This window comes from Mycetomoellerius zeteki, unplaced genomic scaffold (assembly GCF_001594055.1).
Source record: "Mycetomoellerius zeteki isolate Tzet28-1 unplaced genomic scaffold, Tzet1.0 scaffold512, whole genome shotgun sequence".
Lineage (NCBI taxonomy): Eukaryota > Metazoa > Arthropoda > Insecta > Hymenoptera > Formicidae > Mycetomoellerius > Mycetomoellerius zeteki.
The window spans coordinates 86,916-107,144 of NW_017257515.1; the positions used below are offsets into that span (position 1 = coordinate 86,916).

Here is a 20,229-nt window from a genome sequence, read left to right on the forward strand (position 1 = left end):
TATTGAGCGTCTAGAGTTGCCACTTTAGAGCTTCACATTCACTAAAGATCTTTAATCTTTTTTGTAGGAGACCGAGGGTTTGGAAAAAAAGAAGCAAAACTTGCAGGATGAGATTGAACAGCTGAAGCAGGTCAAAGATGAACTGGAATTTATTTTGGACGCCCACAGAGCAGTCTGTCGCCGTTCGCTACGCCCCTCGTCGCCGCTGGATATAAAACCCGTGATAAAGACCGATCTTTCGGTCGAGGATCAATTTGCCGCCGAATCTGTGAAAGGCGACACGACGGTAGCCGCGGCGAGACCGAATAGACCTAATTCATTACCAGTCGGATTGGACAACAATAACAGATTGAATTCCCTGACAATGTTCGTGGAGCCAAAAGAGAGACCAGACACGCTTGCTTTCAAAACGGTAGAAACACCATCCTTCATGAAGTCATCGATGGATGTAGCCGGTATGCCGATTACCACTCCAACCAGCGGCATACCGTTTAATTTTGAGTCCCTAATGGAAGGTGGTACTGGTCTCACACCGGTCTCGACGCCCCTGATACCGTCGTGCTCGACGCAACAGAGAAGCAATTTGTCCGCCGTGGATCTCAGCTCCCCAGATGCGAATCCTCCAAAGCTTGTAAGCTTGTGACGCCACGACGACATGGTGGAGCACGGGTCCAACGAAGAGAATGATCCCGAATAAAAACGGGAGTACCATGACGCGAAGGATTTCTACAAGGGGGAGCAGAAGTATTATGCGCGTGCTCTTTCAACGAAATTTTTGATCACTCTTAAAAATTCTTTCACGCGATTTTGCTTATAAAATAGCTAACGCTTTTTCTTTTCAATTGTATCTTTCTTTCAAAATTTCTACGTGCACTGCGAGCACGTATCTAGAAAAGATTTGTGTATTCAGATTTTAATAGTCTGCGAATAGATATTTGACTCAGTATTTTTCTATTCGTAGATGAATGTCAATTTGTCAATCTGAAATTTTTAATTGTAACTTTGTATATATATGAAATATTTCCCTCTTCATAGAAGAGGGAAATGAATCTTGTCAATTGAAATTTTGAATTGTCACTTTGTATGATGAAATAATCTTTTTTTGTTGTTGTAAATATAAAATTGTGAAAGATGAAAGAGAAACATGTATGAAGAGAAAAAAACGATAGCTATTTGCGCCTTAAAGGAAATTGTCGCAGATATGAGCAATAATGTCTGCATACAAGTGATACAAGTATATTTAACGTTTAAAATAACGAATTAGAAATAATGAATGTAAGATTTGTCGTTTTGTAAGCGATTCAATGAGACAAGTGAAATTTTATACTATAATTCTATTGTGAAAATAAAAATTTAAAATATAAGACAAAGCAAGATTTTAGCTCAAACTTTTAAGTACATTAAGAGCCTTAAGAGCTCTTTGAATTGCGCTTAAGATAGAGCAACAGTTTGCATAATTTAAATGTATATTTAATATTATAGGGCGGATGAATAAAAATTACACGAATGCGGGAATTCCTAAATTTTCTTCAATATTTTTTCGCGACATTAAAAAGCAAATCTCGCTTTTGTGTTATCCGCGTTAGCATAAATTTTTATACGCGGCTGTCGTTTTTCCAGTCTTACACGACATTATAACATTTAATCCCTCCATACAATATAATATATACATATATTTTACGACGTATGACATTTTTGCATGATCTTAAGCAATATTAATATATTTATGCGCGACTACTAGTTATGATGCATGAATAAAAACTGTAATGATGATTTTCTGATAGCCAACTAGCGATTTTTCTGCTCCGATTGATTATAAAAAGCTTTCTGTATCATATTTAGTAGTCGCTATTGAGAATTGTATATGGAGATTGTAACGCACCAATGATAATGTTGCAATATATTTTGATTAGATTGAGTCAATAAAATGAAGTGAAATTGTACTTTCAGTAATATTATCTCTCTGTTCATTGCTTCTACTATCAATAGAAGTAGTATTCATTTTAAAATCCTTTAATTTTTTCGATAGCTTGTTTTTCGTTGATAGGAGTCATTAGTTGATAGTCATTAAATTCCAATGAAAACATTGCATTGCCCGATGTGATGATTCTCAATGTTGTTGAATATCCCAATAATTCCGATAGTGGCGCGAGAGTTCTGATCACCTATGAAATGAGATACAAATTTAGTCGCAGTTTGTCAAATAATATTAATAAAATAATTATACAATTTATTCACTTTATTATTGCCACGCATATCAATTTGTTGTATTACTGCTCGTCTACGAGTAAGATCAGCATTGATACTCGATGAATATTCCTCTGGTGTAATGATTTCCAGTTGCATTATGGGTTCTAATAACATGCTATTTCCATCTTGAAATAACTGCACATATGAAAAATATTGTCATTTAAACATCCTATTAAATTAAAAAATATAAAATCTCCGTATTTACTTAAATGCAACATAATAATATGCCCTTTTTTTATAATGATATAATATGCAATGATTATATATATAAAATCATGAACATCAAATAATATTATTGTAGAACTAATAGAACTTATTTGGAGATCATATACACCGACCTTTCGAATGCATTGTGAGACAGCGGCAGAAATAATGGTATCTGAGGTACCGCGTGCTACCTCCAGCCAGTGGAGCTTGACGCCAACATTAATCACCGGACAATTTAATTTCACACCATGTAGCAATGCAGCGTTCACACCGTTTTTAATCGCGCTTATTGCTCGTGGATGAATACTATCGATATTCGAAGCATTATCTGGAGACCTGTCCAGAAGCAATTTTTCTTTTCCCTCATAATTAGGTATTAAAGACATAGTGATAGTAACTTTATGCGTCGTATGGCCCATCTTGTGCTCCAGACATAGTGTATCTTTAACGGCATCTTGAATCGTTTCCTTATAAGCGATTTGCAAGGGACCCAGATCCACATCAATCTTATACTCTGTCCTGATTCTTTGTTTAATGATATCTATGTGCAGCTCTCCCATCCCTCCGAGAACAATCTGTTCCGTCTCTGGATCGTTTTTCACGTGCAGACTAGAATCCTCTCTCTGCAGTTCCTGAAGAGCAGTCTCCAGGGCAGATTGTGCCGAAAGGGAGGGCGGTTCTATAGAACAGAAAAAAACTGGATCGAGCAAGTTTACTCCAGATGCAAAGAAGTTGTTTACATAGTCTAATCGGTTCGGGTCCTTCTTCAGCATAATTTGTTTAGCGTGATTGCCTACAGATTGGCTTGTCGTTACTAGATCGCCCGTGATAGTACTCTTTAGTCCACTTACAGCCGCGATATTACCGTAACTCACTTCGGTTACCTCCTCGTAATCGTCAGCGCAAGCAATGTATAGACGAGTACACTGTTCGCTTTGCTCACGCGTTACATTATACAGTTTTTGACCTTTCTTCATATTGCCAGAATAGATCCTGAAAAAAGTAATTGATCCCCTTTGCTTGTCATGAACAATCTTGAAGACTCTGGCTGCTAAATTATTCTCAAAGCATCGATATGGATTAAATCGATCTAAATTCGTAGGTGACGGTAGGTAGAGAATGACGCTGTCCATTAAAGGCTGAACTCCAATGTTCTTATATGAACTTCCTAACATTACAGGCACACCTTTCCTACCTATAGTGACTCTGCGTAAGGAATCAACCAACATTTGTGGCTGTACGTTATCCAGAGACTCTTGTTCTATAATAATGTCTGCCAGTTTGTCGTCTAAGCCTGATAGCTTATCGGTCAATAGTCGTCGCTGTTCACTGGCAATATTCCATAGTCTTGCATCTTCGCTTTCAGTTATTTTTGTTTTTATTAAATTCATACCTTGATTTTTTTTATCGAATATTAACCTTTCCATAGTTGTCACATCTACAATACCTTCTAAGACTCCTGCCTTCTTTACAGGGATCTGAATAGGTAGTGCTTCTACGTTTAATTTGGATTCAATAGATCGTAAACTCATATTAAAATCAGCGTCCGCCCTGTCCATTTTATTGACATAGATTATCCGAGGTATATTATACCTGTCTGCTTGTCTGGAAACTGTTAATGTTTGGGCTTCCACGCCAGCAGATCCATCTAGAACTATAATTGCACCATCTAATATCTGCAAAGTCTGCTCGACTTCCATAGTAAAGTCAATATGACCAGGGGTGTCTATTAAATTGAAACAATAGTCTTTCCAATTGAACGTGACTGCAGCTGAGGTGATTGTTATTCCACGCTGACGTTCCTGCTCCATATAATCAGTCACTGTGTTGCCATGATGAACTTCTCCCATATTTCTGATGAGACCCGAATAGTATAACATCCTTTCAGTCGTGGTCGTTTTTCCTGAAGAAAAATATAGTTATTCGTATCTAAACATATCAATCAAAGAAAATCAAGTAAGTTTTATTTACTATAATTAATAAAATAATATTAATAGAGTAATCAATCAAAATAGTACTAACCAGCGTCAATATGTGCCAGTATCCCTATGTTACGTATCTTCGCAATTGCACACTCTTTACTTTTGGATGCCTCTGAGAGAGAAGCATTCTTGTGTGTATATCGCGTGCGCAATTTACACCACGATGTCTTTAAGAAATTGTGCTTCAGCATTATAATATTTGTCAAATCTGACAGTGTTTTCCAAACCACTATCTGTTCCTATTGAACATATCATTCTTTTATTTTTTCTTTCAGACTAATTTATGCTTAATCTTTTGTTTCGGTCAAAAAGATTCTTAATAAATTAAATTTTATCATAAAATATTTTAACGCTCTCCCCCTGTCCTCTTTTTACCGGATAGTGAAAAAAATTAAATATTTTGTTTTTAATAAAAGATATTTATTCTTTTTTTCGTTAAAAATACTTTATTAATACTTTATACGTAAATAATTGCTGTTTTATATTTAGAATTAAATTTGTCAAGCGTATTAAAATTATTACTTAAAGAAAAAAGTATATAAAATATATAACATTATAACCTAAAAGTATTTATTTCATATCGTGTCGAAAAACCATGTATGCCAGGTTGAACATGGAATGGATTATTAGATGATTGAAGAGACATTGTATTTTCTTTCGGTTTCTAAAAATACTTTTTATTTAACGAATAAATAATTATAAAAATTACGTACACCCGCGGCAAAGCAAAGCAATCGGACACTTCCCGTCTCGATGAGTTTTGGAACGCACCGATTGCACGCGCATCGGCGCATGGTCATTCTTGCGCTTTACGCATGGCTGTCAAGACGTTGAGTTCTGTTCGATATAGATCCGCTTTAAGTGATCATCTGTTTGCGCTCCAAAATTGACAAGAAGTCTTGCTGCTCCAACATTCATTAGCGGGCAAATTTCTCGTTCGTTTAAATCACACGTTGCGCAGTACACATTGTCGAGGAACGGGCCGTGGATTGGTTATTAAGTAGTTGTGATTAGTCGTGCGTCATCGCTCGGTTGAACTTGAGTCAGGGAGGGAATTTGTTATAAAGGAAAGAGCGCGTGGCAGAGCCCGATCAGTCACTTGATTATGTGCGCGAAAATGGCTTTTCAACATCAGCCGGGTACCGCGATGGAGTGCCTAAGCGTAGGGATCCTGATTTTATGCAGATTTTATCACATAGTTGTTGTCCACGACACACGCCCTTTTGTTAGGAAAGTATAGCGGGTTGTCTTTTTCATTTCTATCTCGCAACAATGTTCAGAATTTTTTATAACACATATAATATTTTAATGTAATATAATATTAATGAAATATTAATAGATGTGTGAGACAGTAAAGGGCTTGTGTTATAACAATGACAGAAATTTTTAAATGAAACTTGAGTTTTACTTAAGTTTTATTTAAGGAGTGGATTAAATGTTATAGTTTTGATTATAAGAATATCTATTCTCCTTTGGAAAACTGTGCTTTAAAAGGAACGGATATAAGTATTGCAATAATAGATCCTTTTTAAAAAATTAAAAATTGTGATTTTTAGGCTCATAAGATTAATAATGGATAAATGAAGGATAATAAATAAGGGCCGATGAACTGATTGTGAGTTGGTTTTTCGTGTTAATGCTAATAAGTATGTATTACAAGTTATTAAACATAAATTAACAAAGTCACAGATATTTCGACCTTTATATATACAATTATGTTTAGTGTCAACCAAGTCAAATAATCAACAAAATAAAATGTAGACACTCAAATATGGAATATTGATGCAAAAATTAAAAATCAATTTTCTTAAAACTGTTGTCTACAGAATGTTAAAAATTGTGGTTCGACGCATGCTTACAATATTGATAGTTCCATAATTAATTTAAACATCTATATTTAATTTTGTTTTGATTTATTTTACTTGATTGGCATACTGAAGATGACCGCATGTATTGAATGTCGAAACGTCTGTGACTTTGTTATTAATTTGTATGTACATACTAATTACTAATTTGTATATACTGTTTTGTAAAATACATTATCATGAAGAATCAACTCGACTCATCAGCTTTCATTTATTATATCCATATTCTTTTTACATTTATATTTGTGTGTTATATATATCATATATATTGCATTATATATGTGACATATACATTTATTGATTTGTTATAGATACCAATTACATTACACAAAGAGACAGAAATTAATGAAAACGGTGAAGAAGTGATGAAATGTGGATTTAAAATCGGTGGGGGTATTGATCAGGATTTTACAAAAAGTCCACAGGGTTATACAGATAATGTAAGATATCATATTTTGTGTGTGTGTGTGTGTGTGTGTATGTGTGTAGAAAATATAGCGTTATTATAGTGTCCCATTTTAAATAATGCATTAAGATTTCTTGAAAACTATGGTAGACACGGAAAAACGTTTCAAACAAAAGTTGTATGGTTCGAAGGAGGACATAAGAAGGTACCATTGATTTGACCTTGGATGGCGTCGTCAAGGTTAGGTCAAGGTCACATTGATTTTTTTAAATGGAACCCCCTATTTTTCATTACATTTTTTTGTAACTTATCTCGAGAGCTTTCTAAAATACTATAATAAAATATTTTTTTATTAAGTATTTTTTGAGTTATAAGGCAGAGACTTACAGTACAGCTGACATTAGCATTACGCAAGTTGTCCAACCGACGGCTAAAATCTCTTGAATGTTGTTCAGAATTATGTCCTGGATAACATTTGTCAAGATCAAGGTCATTGGAGGTTGTACTTCTTATTTTCATTTTTACGTAAAAATGAATTTTTAGTGCAAAAATGAAAATAAGAGGAATAATCTCCAATGGCCTTGATTTTGACAAATGTTATCCAGGACATGATCCTGAACAACATTCAAGAAGTTTTAGCTGTCGGTCGGACAATTTGCATAATGCTAATGCTGACTGTAACTTTCGAGCCTTATAACTCAAAAAATACTTGATAAAAAAATAATTTATCATAGTGTTTTGAAAAAACACTCTCGAGGTAAGCTACAAGAAAATGTAATGAAAAATAGGAGGTCCCATTTAAAAAAATCGACGTGACCTTGACCTGGTTTTGGCGACGCCACCTTAGGTCAAATTAATGGTACCTTCTTATGTTCCCCTCCAAACCATACAACTTTTGTTTGAAACATTTTTCCGTATCTACCATAGTTTTCGAAAAATCTTAATGCATTATTTAAAATAGAACATCCTGTATAAAGTATATAATATAAAGATAACATAAAAAAGCTTATAGAAACGAATCTTTTCTTTAAGGGAATATATGTAACGGAAGTACACGACGGATCACCGGCGGCAAAAAGTGGTCTCAGAATGCATGACAAGATATTACAATGTAATGGGTATGATTTTACAATGGTAACTCACAAGAAAGCAGTTTCTTATATAAGAAAGCATCCAGTATTAAATCTTTTAGTAGCTCGTAAAGGTGTTACCAGTACTTAAAAATATGCCAAAAGAGATTTTTATATATTGTCAGATATTTATTTCATATTATACTTTGAGGAGATTTGCCTATCCGATGTATTTTTCTGCCAAATATTACAGTATGTATTAGCGACCTCTATCTATTAATTAATATGTAGAAATTATAGTTCGGAATATATAAGACAATGTTAAATCATGGGACTGAAAAAGTTAAGGTTTTTTTTCGAGGCCGACATGAACAGATGTTATGCTAACTTGATATAAGGATTGGGAAAATTGAAAATTTAACTCGTTATTGTTAAACGTTACTCATTGAATCATTTGGATTGCATTAGATAGTATAACATGCAAAAGTTTTATTTTAATTGGCGCAATGTGATATTATTATTTTTTAACAAGAAATTAAAGTTATTATTACTTGGGTTATACATACCACTTTTATTTTTTAAAAGTACTTGTATAACACTTAATTTTTTAGGAGCGCATGTATTTGGCGTCTTTTTTTTAAAGATAATTTTCTAGCAACAACTTGTTACCGTTACTCATTCAGAAATAATTCGTTACCGTTGCTTGTTACCTGGAAAAAGTAATTTGTTACTGTTATCTCAAAAGTAGTGAGTCATTATAATTTCCATTACTTTTCCAAATTTAATGATCTTTTTCTTAGAATAACATCCAATTGCTAATTGACCGGTTTAACAAAAAATATAGTGATTACGATTATATGATTAATCACAATACACAGTCAAACATATTATAATATTCTCTTTTTTAAAAACTCGCTTGTATCAGTATATATGTATTGTACAAAGTAACGATAATATTTGTTATCATTATACAAAAAATGTAACTATGTTATTATTATCGTTATTAATGAAAAATATAACGTCGTTACAAATTCGCTACTAAAAATGTGACGGTAACGGCGTTACAAGTAACGTGTTATTTCCCAATCCTGCTTGATACTACTAGCATTTTTATGAAGAAGTATAAAAAGAGAAATGCCAAAGTATAATAATGTTGCATTAAGTTATATATATCTTTGACTATAATCATATGAATATTCTTTCACCAAAAGAGTCCTGCCAAGAATTTGTATTACATACATCTTTCTTGATGCATTTTAGTCATGAAATTTAAATATGTATAATCATTTTATAATTTTATAGTCAAAGACATACATAATAGCCACAATGTCAATTTTTTATATACTCGATTTGATATACTCTAAGTCCAGTGAAAACAGAATTGATATTTGCGAGAAAAGATATTGAAAAATTTAAAAAAAGCTTCCATTTACAAATGTTCATATTATTTTACATGAATTATTCTCTTTAAAATGTAATATTTTTTTATAAGTCTTCGTATAATCCAAGCATAATTACTAATTATTTTGATATACTTCTTATATCATTTTTAAAATCATTGTGATATAATAATCACAATCATCCTTTTTATAATGCCTAAAATCGAAGATTAAAAAATGGAAAAAACATTCCAAACTATCTGCCTGATATTTACATATATAATATTACATTATTTGAATCAGGGCCAGGCCGAGGAATTATGGCGCCCCGGGCAAAAAATTTAAAAGTCGCCCCTCCCCCCTTGTGGCTTTCTTGCCACGTTTGCTCTGTGCACTACCCAGGATCACAACGAGGACATAGCAAACAAGATCCTGTTCTTAATGTTTTTGTTTTTTATGTTTTTATTGTATTTTTTAGATAAAAAAAATTTTTATTTTTTTAATTATTATTTTTTTATATAGTATTTTTGTTTAAACGGTTTTTTATACAAATTAAAAAAAACTGTTATCTTATAAAAAAACTTTATCTCTTCCTCAAATTTGGCAACTTTCACATGAACTTTTTTCTTGCTTTCACGTCAGCGAACTCCTTCACTACTTCACTAAAATGAAGTTTATCAACGCATTCTCGACAACAATGCCAATAAATTTAACCGTTCCTGACTCATGGAAGACTGCAAATATGTTTCTATTAGCTTTAATTTACTAAAGCTACGTTCCCTACTAGCAACTGTTATAGGAATTGTGCATCAATTTTTTAACAGTAATTTTTTTCCTCATTGAGCGGCGCTCAATGCCCTGGCGCCGCGAGCGGTTGCCCGGGTCGCCTACCTCAAGGGCCGCTCCTGATTTGAATTATTAATTTATCATTACAAACTATTATAAATTTGTTTGTAAGATATTTCTGCATATTTTTTATTCAATATAGTGTTTATTAAGAAACATGATGAGTATATCTCATAAAAAGTGATGAAGATAATATATTTGCAATTTTTTTATTTTTTATAAGAATGAAAGAAAAGTATAATTTATTTATAATAATATATTATTATGTATACACATTGTTTATATTTCAAATAGTTCATTTATTCATGGTCATATTAGATATGGATATGTTGAAAAAAAAATTTAAATATAAAAATTTTCTGGTTTACAATAAAAATATATAGGCATATACCTACTGTATTACATTTTTAATCTTTTTAAACAAATAGTCACGTTGCAAAATTACGTAACGCTATATACACGCGGGTAAATAGAAATACGATTTTTGTACTTCGTCTCTTTATTTTTATACAAAGAGCGAATTTTTTACGTATTTAATAACTTTTAATACGAAATAATTTTATATTTTATCTCTTTTGAAATGGATTGAAAAGTATAAGAGTTCCTGCATGATATATGTAAGGATATCCGATATATGTAGCTCTGGGAATATATACTATATGTGTATATGTATACCCTAGTCTAGTAATGTCGAACGATTTCACATATACAATTACTCTGTACACAATGAATGCGTAAATGTACGGTTGCGAAGTATATATACTCTCCATATGAATTATAGAAGTGTTACAAAAAAACTGCAAAGAAATTGTTAAACTATACTTTTATTGTTACTTTCTTTATCCTGATTTAAGAAAATTCCCTAGTATGTATCACATTTATTTACTGCTTATAAAATATTAAAATTTGAAAGCGGGTTTTTTATTCACAATAATAATCCTCTTGAATAAGTCTGTTTCAACTTTATTGCCTTCAATGTTGTATGTGATGACAATAGAAATAACAGTACTACTAGCTACGTCGCTATATTATGTGACATTTCAAATTAGTGACATAGGTACATAATTTTTCCCTTACTTTGAGACAATGTTGTAATTTTTTAGTTGCTACATAGTTTCTAGTCGTAAAGAAGACACAAATTGCATACTATGGAATAAATTCTACAAATTTTTCCTGTCTATCATTAAAACAATAAATTGTATACTCATGTATACATCCTATTTCTTCACATAATATAATAATCTGTTACACGTTTTACGTATACTAGTTATACTACATTTTAAAATAGCTAATTATATCTTACAGTGATGAACGATAAACGTGATATTTTTAACTAACTATTTAACAATTATTGGCCGGCCATACAATTTCATTTCGCTATATATCCTAGTAAAAACACATGTGTTCTGTGTTCATTCTAAAAATCTGCATTTTAAAAATATGTTTTCTCACTTGAACTATTAGTTGTAATCAGTAATCATCAAGACAGAATTTGTTAAGAAGACATAGAAAGAGATTTCTATTTATTGATATAATGAATTGATAATAGAGTTTGTGTTCTCACAAATTATGTCTTTTGATGATTAAAGATAATTTCTTACACGAAAGCTTTTTCAGCTTATATTTCCATATATTTGCCATCGAAAGTATGAGCATTCTTAACATTATTTTTATATTATGCACTGTAATTGACTATAATTATTTATAATTTATATGTTTCGAGTATCCTGCGTTTTAGAATTAATTAATCGTTATTAATTTACATATCATTATGTTAACTTATTAGATAATTTATACTGTTACATCTAAAATTAAGGACTCTTGTTTGTAGATTACCAGAAAGTTAACAATAACAGATTTATTAAAATATTATGTTACTGCCAAAACATTCATATATTTAATAAATAAATGATAAATTATATTCCGTATATAATTATATTGTTACCTCAAAACTAGTTTTTTCCACTTTCATTTATGATAAAATTTGTTCTATTGTACTGAAAATATTTTTTATTAGTTTTTACATTTGTTTTGGCACATAATAAATTATTAAATGTTATTATGTTCTTATTAATTTCTAAGTAGCTTGATTTGAAACTATAGTTACTGCGATGTTTAATTTGAACAAGATATATCAATAATAAATTAATCTAAACCAGGTCTGCCCAATTTGAGTTCCAGAGCCAAAACGCAAAGCCATTGATGTAAAAAAATCAACATGGGTAAGATTTCGGAGACTGTAGTGTTGATACGCGCCTGAGCGATACTTATCAACATTTTACAGTCCATGAAATCTTACTCACATTGAATTGTTTTGCGTCGATAGCTTTGCATTTTGGCTCCGGAGCTTAAATTGGACAGGCCTGTTCTAAACTATAATTCTTCTTATCAATTCTCTAATTAGAGAACTTGTTATTACATAATTATTAATCTTCTTGCATAATATGTCTTGTGGAAGTATGTAAAAAATGATGTAAATATGTGTTCTATCACTCAACAATGGAATGTAATGGAATTTCACTCTAACATATAAAATTACTATTATGCTATAAAAATTAGTATGCTTATGCATTTTTCTTTAAGACGAAATTTTAGTAAAATGTAAGTTTATGAGGGAAGAACGTTTTCTGTTACCCGTGTTCTTTATGTAAATATATGTATATATAAATTAATATTAAATCACAATTCACTTACACAATTTGGATTATCGTCCACTTTGGAGCTTGAAACTATAATATGCTCTTGCAGTGAGATTTCTACTGTTTATATTACAATATGATTTCTAAAATGTACATATGACTTTATTCTGAGTATTAAATTTCATCTAATTTATTTTTATATGAAAAAATAAAGTTTAAATATATTAGGTAACATTATTATATACTGTATTATTGCTTAACAACTATATATTGTATATAACATGATAACATCGGTTATGTAGTTACGGAAACGAGTATTTTAGGCTTAAGATTTGGAACAGCATTGAATTCTTTATGAATAAAGAGAGAAGCTTTACCGCGTCAACAAAATTAAAATATTAGACTAAAATGTGAATTGTATTTTAGCTCCGTTAAACATAAATGAGATTCGTATTTTTACAACGCATATTACTAAAATATTACGAATGAAATTTCATGTCTCCTGCAATTCGACGTTCGTACTCATTGCTTTTCATCTGGATAAGGATGAACTAGCCTCTGACCTTCCGCTTATGGCTGACTGTAAACTCATCATTGAACCTCTGAAGGAAAAAAGTATCATTATAAGATTATTCTACCAGGAAAATATATATCTTATATGTATAAGTACCTGTAATGTGCAGATGGTAATGTTTCATAAAAGTACATAAGTTGAGCCTTATGAGAGCTAATGGATGGAAGAAATTCGACTTGGTCTTCTTGATTTTGCCATTGTAATACATAAGTACCTGTATCCTGCATGATATGAGTACCCTATGATATAAAAAGAATTAATAATTCCATAGAAGTAATAATTATGTAATTATAATTATTAATATGTACAAAATAATCGCATACAATTATTCGTAAAAATAGATAAGTTACGAGAAAATAATATATATCAAATTTTATATTACTATAAATATGTTTATATGCAAATTCTTTAACACAGAAGAAACAATAAATTATAATTTAAATCATAATATAATATTTTATAATAATTATAATTTAATATGATAATAAATTAAAATACAAAAGAATTAATTAAATATTATATTAAGAATATACTTTTATGTCTTTTTGTACAAATCTTTCGTTCAATTTGTAACTGATATGATAGCTTATTTGCTACAATACAACTATACAACTAAACAATGACTCAAAAAACAAAGTTTTCCAGAAAATAAATTTTAATATTTATTTCCAAATAATTAAAATTTTGTAATGTTGATTTTTAAGTGCAATTTAAGTATAATAACTGATTGTAATAAAAATTCTTTTGAAGTATATTCTTTTTTTAAGTTTCCGTTCTTTTCTGCAAGCAACTAAAAAATAACAGTTTTGAGTTATATAGTTATTGTAACAAATGAGCGATATGTGGATATAAAAATATTAAAAATATTGACTTCATCAAATATATAAAATACACTAAATTTGACTAAATACAATACTAAAAATACAATATAGTACACAAATTACATGAATACATACTTGGATGCTTTCACCATCGTGACAAATTATGCTATGTTCGACTTTAATGTAATTATCTTTCAATTCTTTTGCAGCAACGATTTCATGATCACCCCCTATTGCAAGCTCTGGAAGTTCTATAAAATAATTATTGCTTGTAAACTGTACATATTATATCGTTAATTTTAATTAAAAAATGTTATATTTGTTTCACCATAACACTGTTCTTAATATTAAAATATACCTGAAATAGCACCGTTTTCACTGTTTCGAGATTTGTGAAGTACTGTAAATATTACATTATGACGCATTACATCGAAATCCCACGTCAGGACAGCACCCGGATCATCCGATTCTATGAACACATGATGAGTTTGACTACGGCTTAAGCTAATAGAATGATACAGACTGTGCTCGTGTTCACCGGTAGTACCCTCCAAATCCACTCTGTATAAGTTTTTCGGTACTACTCCACCTTCCATTACGTATGTCTGATATTTATAATAAAAAGAGACCAATTTTAGACATATATTTAATTGTATTTGTTTAGATTACTTATATAATCTTAAAGATATTTAAAATTTTAAATTTTGTGAAGATTAATAGCTAATCAAATTTCAGATATTTAATAACTTTCGTGAATTTATTCAAAGTCTAAGTATGTAATTTAATATGTTTCATTGATAGATGCTTTGAGCTTAATTTGTATAAAATACTCTGAAATTTAACTAGCAAGAATACGCAAAATTACTTCACTTTTTGTGCACGCAGTGTTAATCTATATTTCCGAATTAGTGCTCGAACTTGCGTGCATTATATGTATAAGTACATGATTTTGATCATATCTTAAAACTATATATTTGATAATACACAGATAAATGTTTCAACGTAGACTATCGATAAAATTCCTGTATTTTATATATGAATAACAAAATTATGACGACATAGATGATTTACACAAAATGGTTTTCTCTCAGGCGTAGATGATCACAGATAAAAACATACGAATATGACACGGACAATGCCTATGTATCTAGCAACTGCTGATATTATACATGACAATTTTCTGACCAATTTCTTTGATATTTCTAATATATACATAATGATATACACAATGTGCATTTTTTAATAACTATAAAAACGTCACATATTTTTTCACTAAAGCCAGTTAGCTGCAGAAAAAATTTCTACAACATATTTAACATAAATTTTGTATCGTTTTCTTACGCTGTTCGCAGTTGCGTCGAAAATGTAAAATCTTCGAGGTACCATATTATAGACTTCGCATATATTCATTTCCTAGTATTCAACACGTATACAAAAAATATATTACTCCAACGTAAATAAATATAAAAAACGGCACTATTGTTTTTTTCCAAAGGAAAAAAGAAAGATAATTAGAAATTTCATAAAATATTACATTCAAAAAGTAACGTATTAAAAAAATTATTATAATCCTTTAATGATATATATATATCATAAATCGTTATAAAATAATATATATTGTATTCTTTTTAAGAAAATATGATCAAAATAAGTTATTAATAAATATATCATATAAAACCTGTTAAATGTCTTTTATACTAATATAAAGACTAATATAAAAACTACATTCATAACTCTCTCTATTCACAATTATGTATTAAGTACTCATATTAAGTGCGATATTTGCAACATTTAATATTATTAATATTATTATATCTTACCTCTGAGGAACCACCGAGAAAATCAGGAATAAATTCTTGATTAATATATTCATTAAGACCACCGGGTCCCTGTTCTTGGTAGTCTGTACCACAATAAAAAATAAACTTTTTCCTAGTATTTTCATCTGCAATTTTGATATATGACATATGATTAGAAAAATATTATATTATATAATTAAATTAATTGAAAAAATTCCTACTTATAAAAGTGCTGATAAGTGTCCACAAAATAGGGAAACATCTGGGAGCACGCATGATTAAAACCCTTCCCATTGTTTCTGGATAATTTGCTTCAACTATTTCTATTATTCTCAATAATGCCTGAAGCAAAAATTAAGCAAATATAAAATTATTAGATTTAACAGTATAACAATTTATAACAGTATATTAAGGAATTATAGTTATAAGTATTTATTTCATTTAAAATTTATATTTCATTTATGGTATATATTTAAAATAATCATCATACTTTTATTCCAGGTCTCCATAGATGTCGCATATTTAAACCTTCTAAATCTATCAATAGTGTCCATTGGGAGACCGGATGATCCCAAACAGTAGTAGCCTCTTCCATCAAGTGCAGACCTTCTTCACAGATATGTAAAGCCTATAGAAAAATAAGATATTATTAAATCACTTTGAAAAATTTTCAATTTTAAAACATTTTAACTTACTAATAACTTACTAATAATAATAATTCATCTTCCCCAATAGATTTAAGTAGACCTTTAACATCCATCTGACCCAGCCTTAAGATATATAAAGGTCGTCCGTCTACATCAAAGAATATATAAATAGAAGATGTGATACGTCAGATATTCTTTTATATCACATGTACTGACTCATTACTCTTCATACCATAACTTAGGATAGCGTGACATTTGCAGCAAGTTTATTATAGACGATTACCTTTATCAAAGTGATGCCAGCCACCAGGAAAGTAATCTTTAACCACTTGTGGCATTTCATATTCGTCTAGAAGTTTATCGATCTGATGCTTCTTTCTCCAATGTAAGGATTGTGTTAACATTTCTCTAGCCTTTTCAACAGAGAATTCCGTGGCCCTTAAGAACCGTAGAAGCGTTGCATAACCTGGTACGGAACTACCCCTTAGTTCTTCAATGCTATGTCTAAGCTGCACTAATTTGCTTTCCTGAAGCATATCTAGTTTTCCTAAGTATCTCTCTATATAATCCGATGATAGTTGCATTTCTATAATTAAAGAAAACAAACATAAAATTAACTACTAGCTATTATAGCAAAATAACATGTATCAAAAAGGTAATATACCTCTATTGCTGGGTAGTTTGTTGTCGGTATTACATAATTCTTTTTCGCTATATAGCTCACTATTTTCGTCCACATTTTTCCTATATAAAAAAAGTAACCATTGCAGACCGAAAATATTGTTCAATATAAATTGTTAGTATGAATTTAGGTAAAATGTGTTAAATGTTTAAGGCTGGAAATTAAAATTGCAAGACGTTACAATTAAGGTTTTAAATATTATTTTACAGAAACAATCACTTGTATACATGTGAGTGTGTATATGTGCTCGTCCAGCATGATGTTCCCTTACAAGCAATGTGAAATTTATGCAATTAAATTGTACAAAGAGACTCTAATGCATTACATTTAACTTAATGCACTATACTTACTTTTCTTCTTCAGAAGATCTTTTCTGTGGATCTTCCCAAGCAGCAACATAGGTAATACCTTCTTCTTTCAATTGATTTATAAAATATTCGATAATTTCCTTACCCTGTAATTAAATATGTAATTACATTTTAGGAAATAAAAAAATTATAATTTCTATTTTATTATAACTCTCTATCATATCTGTTATTTTAAAAATAGGTATGATATAGTAATTATTATATATATTACCTTAGCAATATTTTGTGCATATTGCTTCATCGCTAACTTTTCCATTGAGTTTTCAAAACCAAAAAAGTTTTTAATATCTAAACTTGCAGTTTGCTCGAAGCAAGTCCATTCTGGATTTTCAGGGTGAATCTAAAAATATGTGTGTGCAAACAATGGTATTAGATTGTATAATTATTATATATAATTAGAAAATATTCTAGATACAGTATTTCTAATATAAAGTAAAAGTTTATAAGGATACATAAATAAAATTTATTATGATTATTACATATTTTTTTATAATAAATATTTATATATAATACTTACAAAATATTTAAATTTTTCAATAACAGTTACTCTAGTGGAAAAGCTTTCATTGTATGCTTCTATTTCTAAAACACTATTGCGCCTATTTAAAACATTCCTTTGAATAAAGTATACAAAATCCACACCAATTATCTGAAATAAATTACTAATTAATGAATATAGGATTTATACTAATAAGAAATTATTTTAGTTCTCTAAGAAATATTTTTACATCTATATTATTTTCTAAAAAAATTACCAAATCTAATATTGAAAATATAAGATGTTTTAGATCTATCAAACTAAGTATCAGAATAAGTGTACATGACAATCTAACTTTTTTATATACATATATATATATATATGAACAAACCTTTTTTAAGATATAAGGTGCTTCAACATTTAATTTACATCGCCTTTCTGTGGTTCTAACAGCACTATCCTCGCTCTCTTCATCTAACATAATTTCACATCCAATAAAAACTGGTATCTGTGGACAAGTTGGAAACCTACGCTCATATGCCTGTAAAAGAAAGAATAAGATTTTTTTAAATTTCTTTTTGCTCGCTCAGTGTATCATATTATAATGTATTGAAATAACTCATGGAATACTTGACAAGTAAAAAGATCAAAGACAAAAAATTTGTGTGCAGTCGAAATTAAAAAAAACTTGAAACAAAAAAAGAGAAAGGGACATTTAAAAGATAGTTGCTGCTTCCATATAGTTCAATATAGGTATTTGCAATGAGAAATCGTTTATTGGATTTTCTGGGATATGGCATATGTTCTGTGAAGGACATAGGAGCACGAAATGCAATAAATATTTTATGACAGTCAAGTTTGAAGGCCACATAGTATTAAACACACCATCATGACAAGAGCGAAAGGATGCTTGTAAACTCGCACGGGCGATTGGTATTGCTGAACCATGATTATTGGTTCCCCTCAAGTATCAAATCTACTCCGATTACGCACGAGACCTATGATAATTCAATCACAGTATAGATATATACAGTGTAGTCATTACAGATAATCAATTGATAGACGGAAGCAGACGGAACTCACAGCGCTCTCACAAAAGCACTGTCACTATTCAGCGAGGACTAGATGGAACAGAAGCTCGCGAACCCGCTGCACTTTGTGGTCGTGATTTCCAGTGCCACCTTGAATCCGATACTGTAACTTAAGTAATACACAATCATGAAAAACATTTGCAGATGTTACTCATTTCGATGAGTTTTGGAATACCGACAATCTTAAACTATAACTAAACATTGATTAATTTAATCAGAGGTTAATTCAACCTATAGACTTAATTTAATCTCCTTTTTTTTCATTATAATTATAATATGGTCCCGTATTATAAATTACGACCTAAAATATTACTGCAGTTTATTTTATCTAGTTTTTATTTTCAAACTGTAAATATACATGTTAATTAATTATAATAGTTTTATAGAGATATTATAGCTAGATTGTACACATTTTATGCTTTATAGGCAGCATGTATTTTAATTATGTATATTTAAAAACTTCTCAATGACACACGATATCTTTCTTCATTTATCGCTGTTAGGTGATAAAAATAATTACAAATATCATAGTGCTTGCGGAATTATTATAACTTCCTTGAAATAATTTAAGACTTTCAATGTTTCTAAGATTTTGTGTTATACTGAGTTATCGCGGATTAAATAAAAGAAGCATTTTAACTTTGATTTCTCATCACAATTCAAATAATAGATTCTTAAAATTTAAATTTTACTTTATGGAATTGCCAAATTTTTTACATACGTAAACATTATACAAATCGAAATAACGCTACGAATAACTTTTGCACAAACCCTGTACATTGCAATATAAAAATAATGTAATAGAAAAGTTCTTATAATAAAGTAACATTTTGTAAATATCAAAATATTTTTATAAATTGCTAACTTAATTGTCATGTAATATACGCACACAAAAATACGAATATTGTTTTAGGTCTAAATATTTGAGAATATACAGGGTGTTTGGAAAGTAATGAAAAATTTTTCGCATAGAGGCAGAAACTGGGTAGTCCTAATATGGCTTCGAAATCTTGGTATCAATCGTGAAACTTTATTCTTAGGATAGAAAGTGAAAATTTTTATCATTGAAGCTAATGGGAAATTTTTCACTTTTCACTTTCCATCCTAGGGATAAAGTTTCATGAT

The 20,229-nt window shown here is 30.0% G+C and overlaps 4 protein-coding genes across 7 annotated transcripts in view; 2 read left to right on the plus strand and 2 right to left on the minus strand.

Moving 5' to 3' along the window:
* Positions 1-1,943, plus strand: part of kay (transcription factor kayak) — a 36,864-nt gene extending 34,921 nt beyond the window's left edge. For all 3 annotated transcript variants that reach the window (XM_018455784.1, XM_018455785.1, XM_018455786.1), the window contains exon 3: positions 68-1,943. In XM_018455784.1, coding sequence (XP_018311286.1) covers positions 68-643 — 576 coding nt within the window. In that variant the 3' untranslated portion in view covers positions 644-1,943. The remainder of the gene's footprint in view (positions 1-67) is intronic.
* mRRF2 (mitochondrial ribosome recycling factor 2) lies at positions 1,546-5,193 on the minus strand. Of its 2 annotated transcripts, none has more exons than XM_018455783.1 (5): positions 5,153-5,193; positions 4,480-4,678; positions 2,589-4,360; positions 2,239-2,385; positions 1,546-2,165 (listed from the first exon to the last, which is right to left on the minus strand). In XM_018455783.1, the coding sequence occupies exons 2-5, from the start codon at positions 4,628-4,630 to the stop codon at positions 2,004-2,006; spliced, it is 2,232 nt and encodes a 743-aa protein (XP_018311285.1). In that variant the 5' UTR covers positions 4,631-4,678; positions 5,153-5,193; the 3' UTR covers positions 1,546-2,003. The 2 variants fall into 2 exon arrangements, with proteins under 2 accessions (XP_018311285.1, XP_018311284.1); XM_018455782.1 differs by lacking the exon at positions 5,153-5,193 and adding an exon at positions 5,000-5,035.
* A 62-nt stretch (positions 5,194-5,255) lies between these two features.
* Positions 5,256-8,279, plus strand: LOC108727609 (uncharacterized protein C45G9.7). The gene is made up of 3 exons (XM_018455791.1): positions 5,256-5,601; positions 6,616-6,744; positions 7,743-8,279. Exons 1-3 carry the CDS (start codon positions 5,545-5,547, stop codon positions 7,929-7,931), a joined length of 375 nt encoding a protein of 124 aa, XP_018311293.1. The 5' UTR covers positions 5,256-5,544; the 3' UTR covers positions 7,932-8,279.
* Positions 8,280-13,025: 4,746 nt separating this feature from the next.
* On the minus strand, positions 13,026-19,126 carry retm (real-time). The gene is made up of 15 exons (XM_018455790.1): positions 18,899-19,126; positions 18,405-18,554; positions 18,053-18,184; positions 17,747-17,875; positions 17,518-17,621; positions 17,150-17,229; positions 16,769-17,071; positions 16,545-16,633; positions 16,329-16,466; positions 16,060-16,180; positions 15,860-15,984; positions 14,398-14,644; positions 14,175-14,290; positions 13,315-13,457; positions 13,026-13,246 (listed from the first exon to the last, which is right to left on the minus strand). Exons 1-15 carry the CDS (start codon positions 18,959-18,961, stop codon positions 13,177-13,179), a joined length of 2,010 nt encoding a protein of 669 aa, XP_018311292.1. The 5' UTR covers positions 18,962-19,126; the 3' UTR covers positions 13,026-13,176.
* Between the last annotated feature and the right edge of the window lie 1,103 nt (positions 19,127-20,229).

Coding starts and splice junctions, on each gene's coding strand:
- mRRF2 (XM_018455783.1), bottom strand. CDS start 4,630: ATGCTGAAGCACAATTTCTTAAAGACATCGTGGTGTAAATTGCGCACG. Junction 4,361..4,479: donor ACTGGCACATATTGACGCTG/GTTAGTACTATT, acceptor ATTTTTCTTCAG/GAAAAACGACCACGACTGAA. Junction 2,166..2,238: donor ATATGCGTGGCAATAATAAA/GTGAATAAATTG, acceptor CTCATTTCATAG/GTGATCAGAACTCTCGCGCC.
- LOC108727609 (XM_018455791.1), top strand. CDS start 5,545: ATGTGCGCGAAAATGGCTTTTCAACATCAGCCGGGTACCGCGATGGAG. Junction 5,602..6,615: donor CCGCGATGGAGTGCCTAAGC/GTAGGGATCCTG, acceptor GATTTGTTATAG/ATACCAATTACATTACACAA. Junction 6,745..7,742: donor CACAGGGTTATACAGATAAT/GTAAGATATCAT, acceptor CTTTTCTTTAAG/GGAATATATGTAACGGAAGT.
- retm (XM_018455790.1), bottom strand. CDS start 18,961: ATGGTTCAGCAATACCAATCGCCCGTGCGAGTTTACAAGCATCCTTTC. Junction 16,181..16,328: donor TATGGAGACCTGGAATAAAA/GTATGATGATTA, acceptor TTTTTGCTTCAG/GCATTATTGAGAATAATAGA. Junction 13,458..14,174: donor ACGATGGTGAAAGCATCCAA/GTATGTATTCAT, acceptor TTTATATCATAG/GGTACTCATATCATGCAGGA.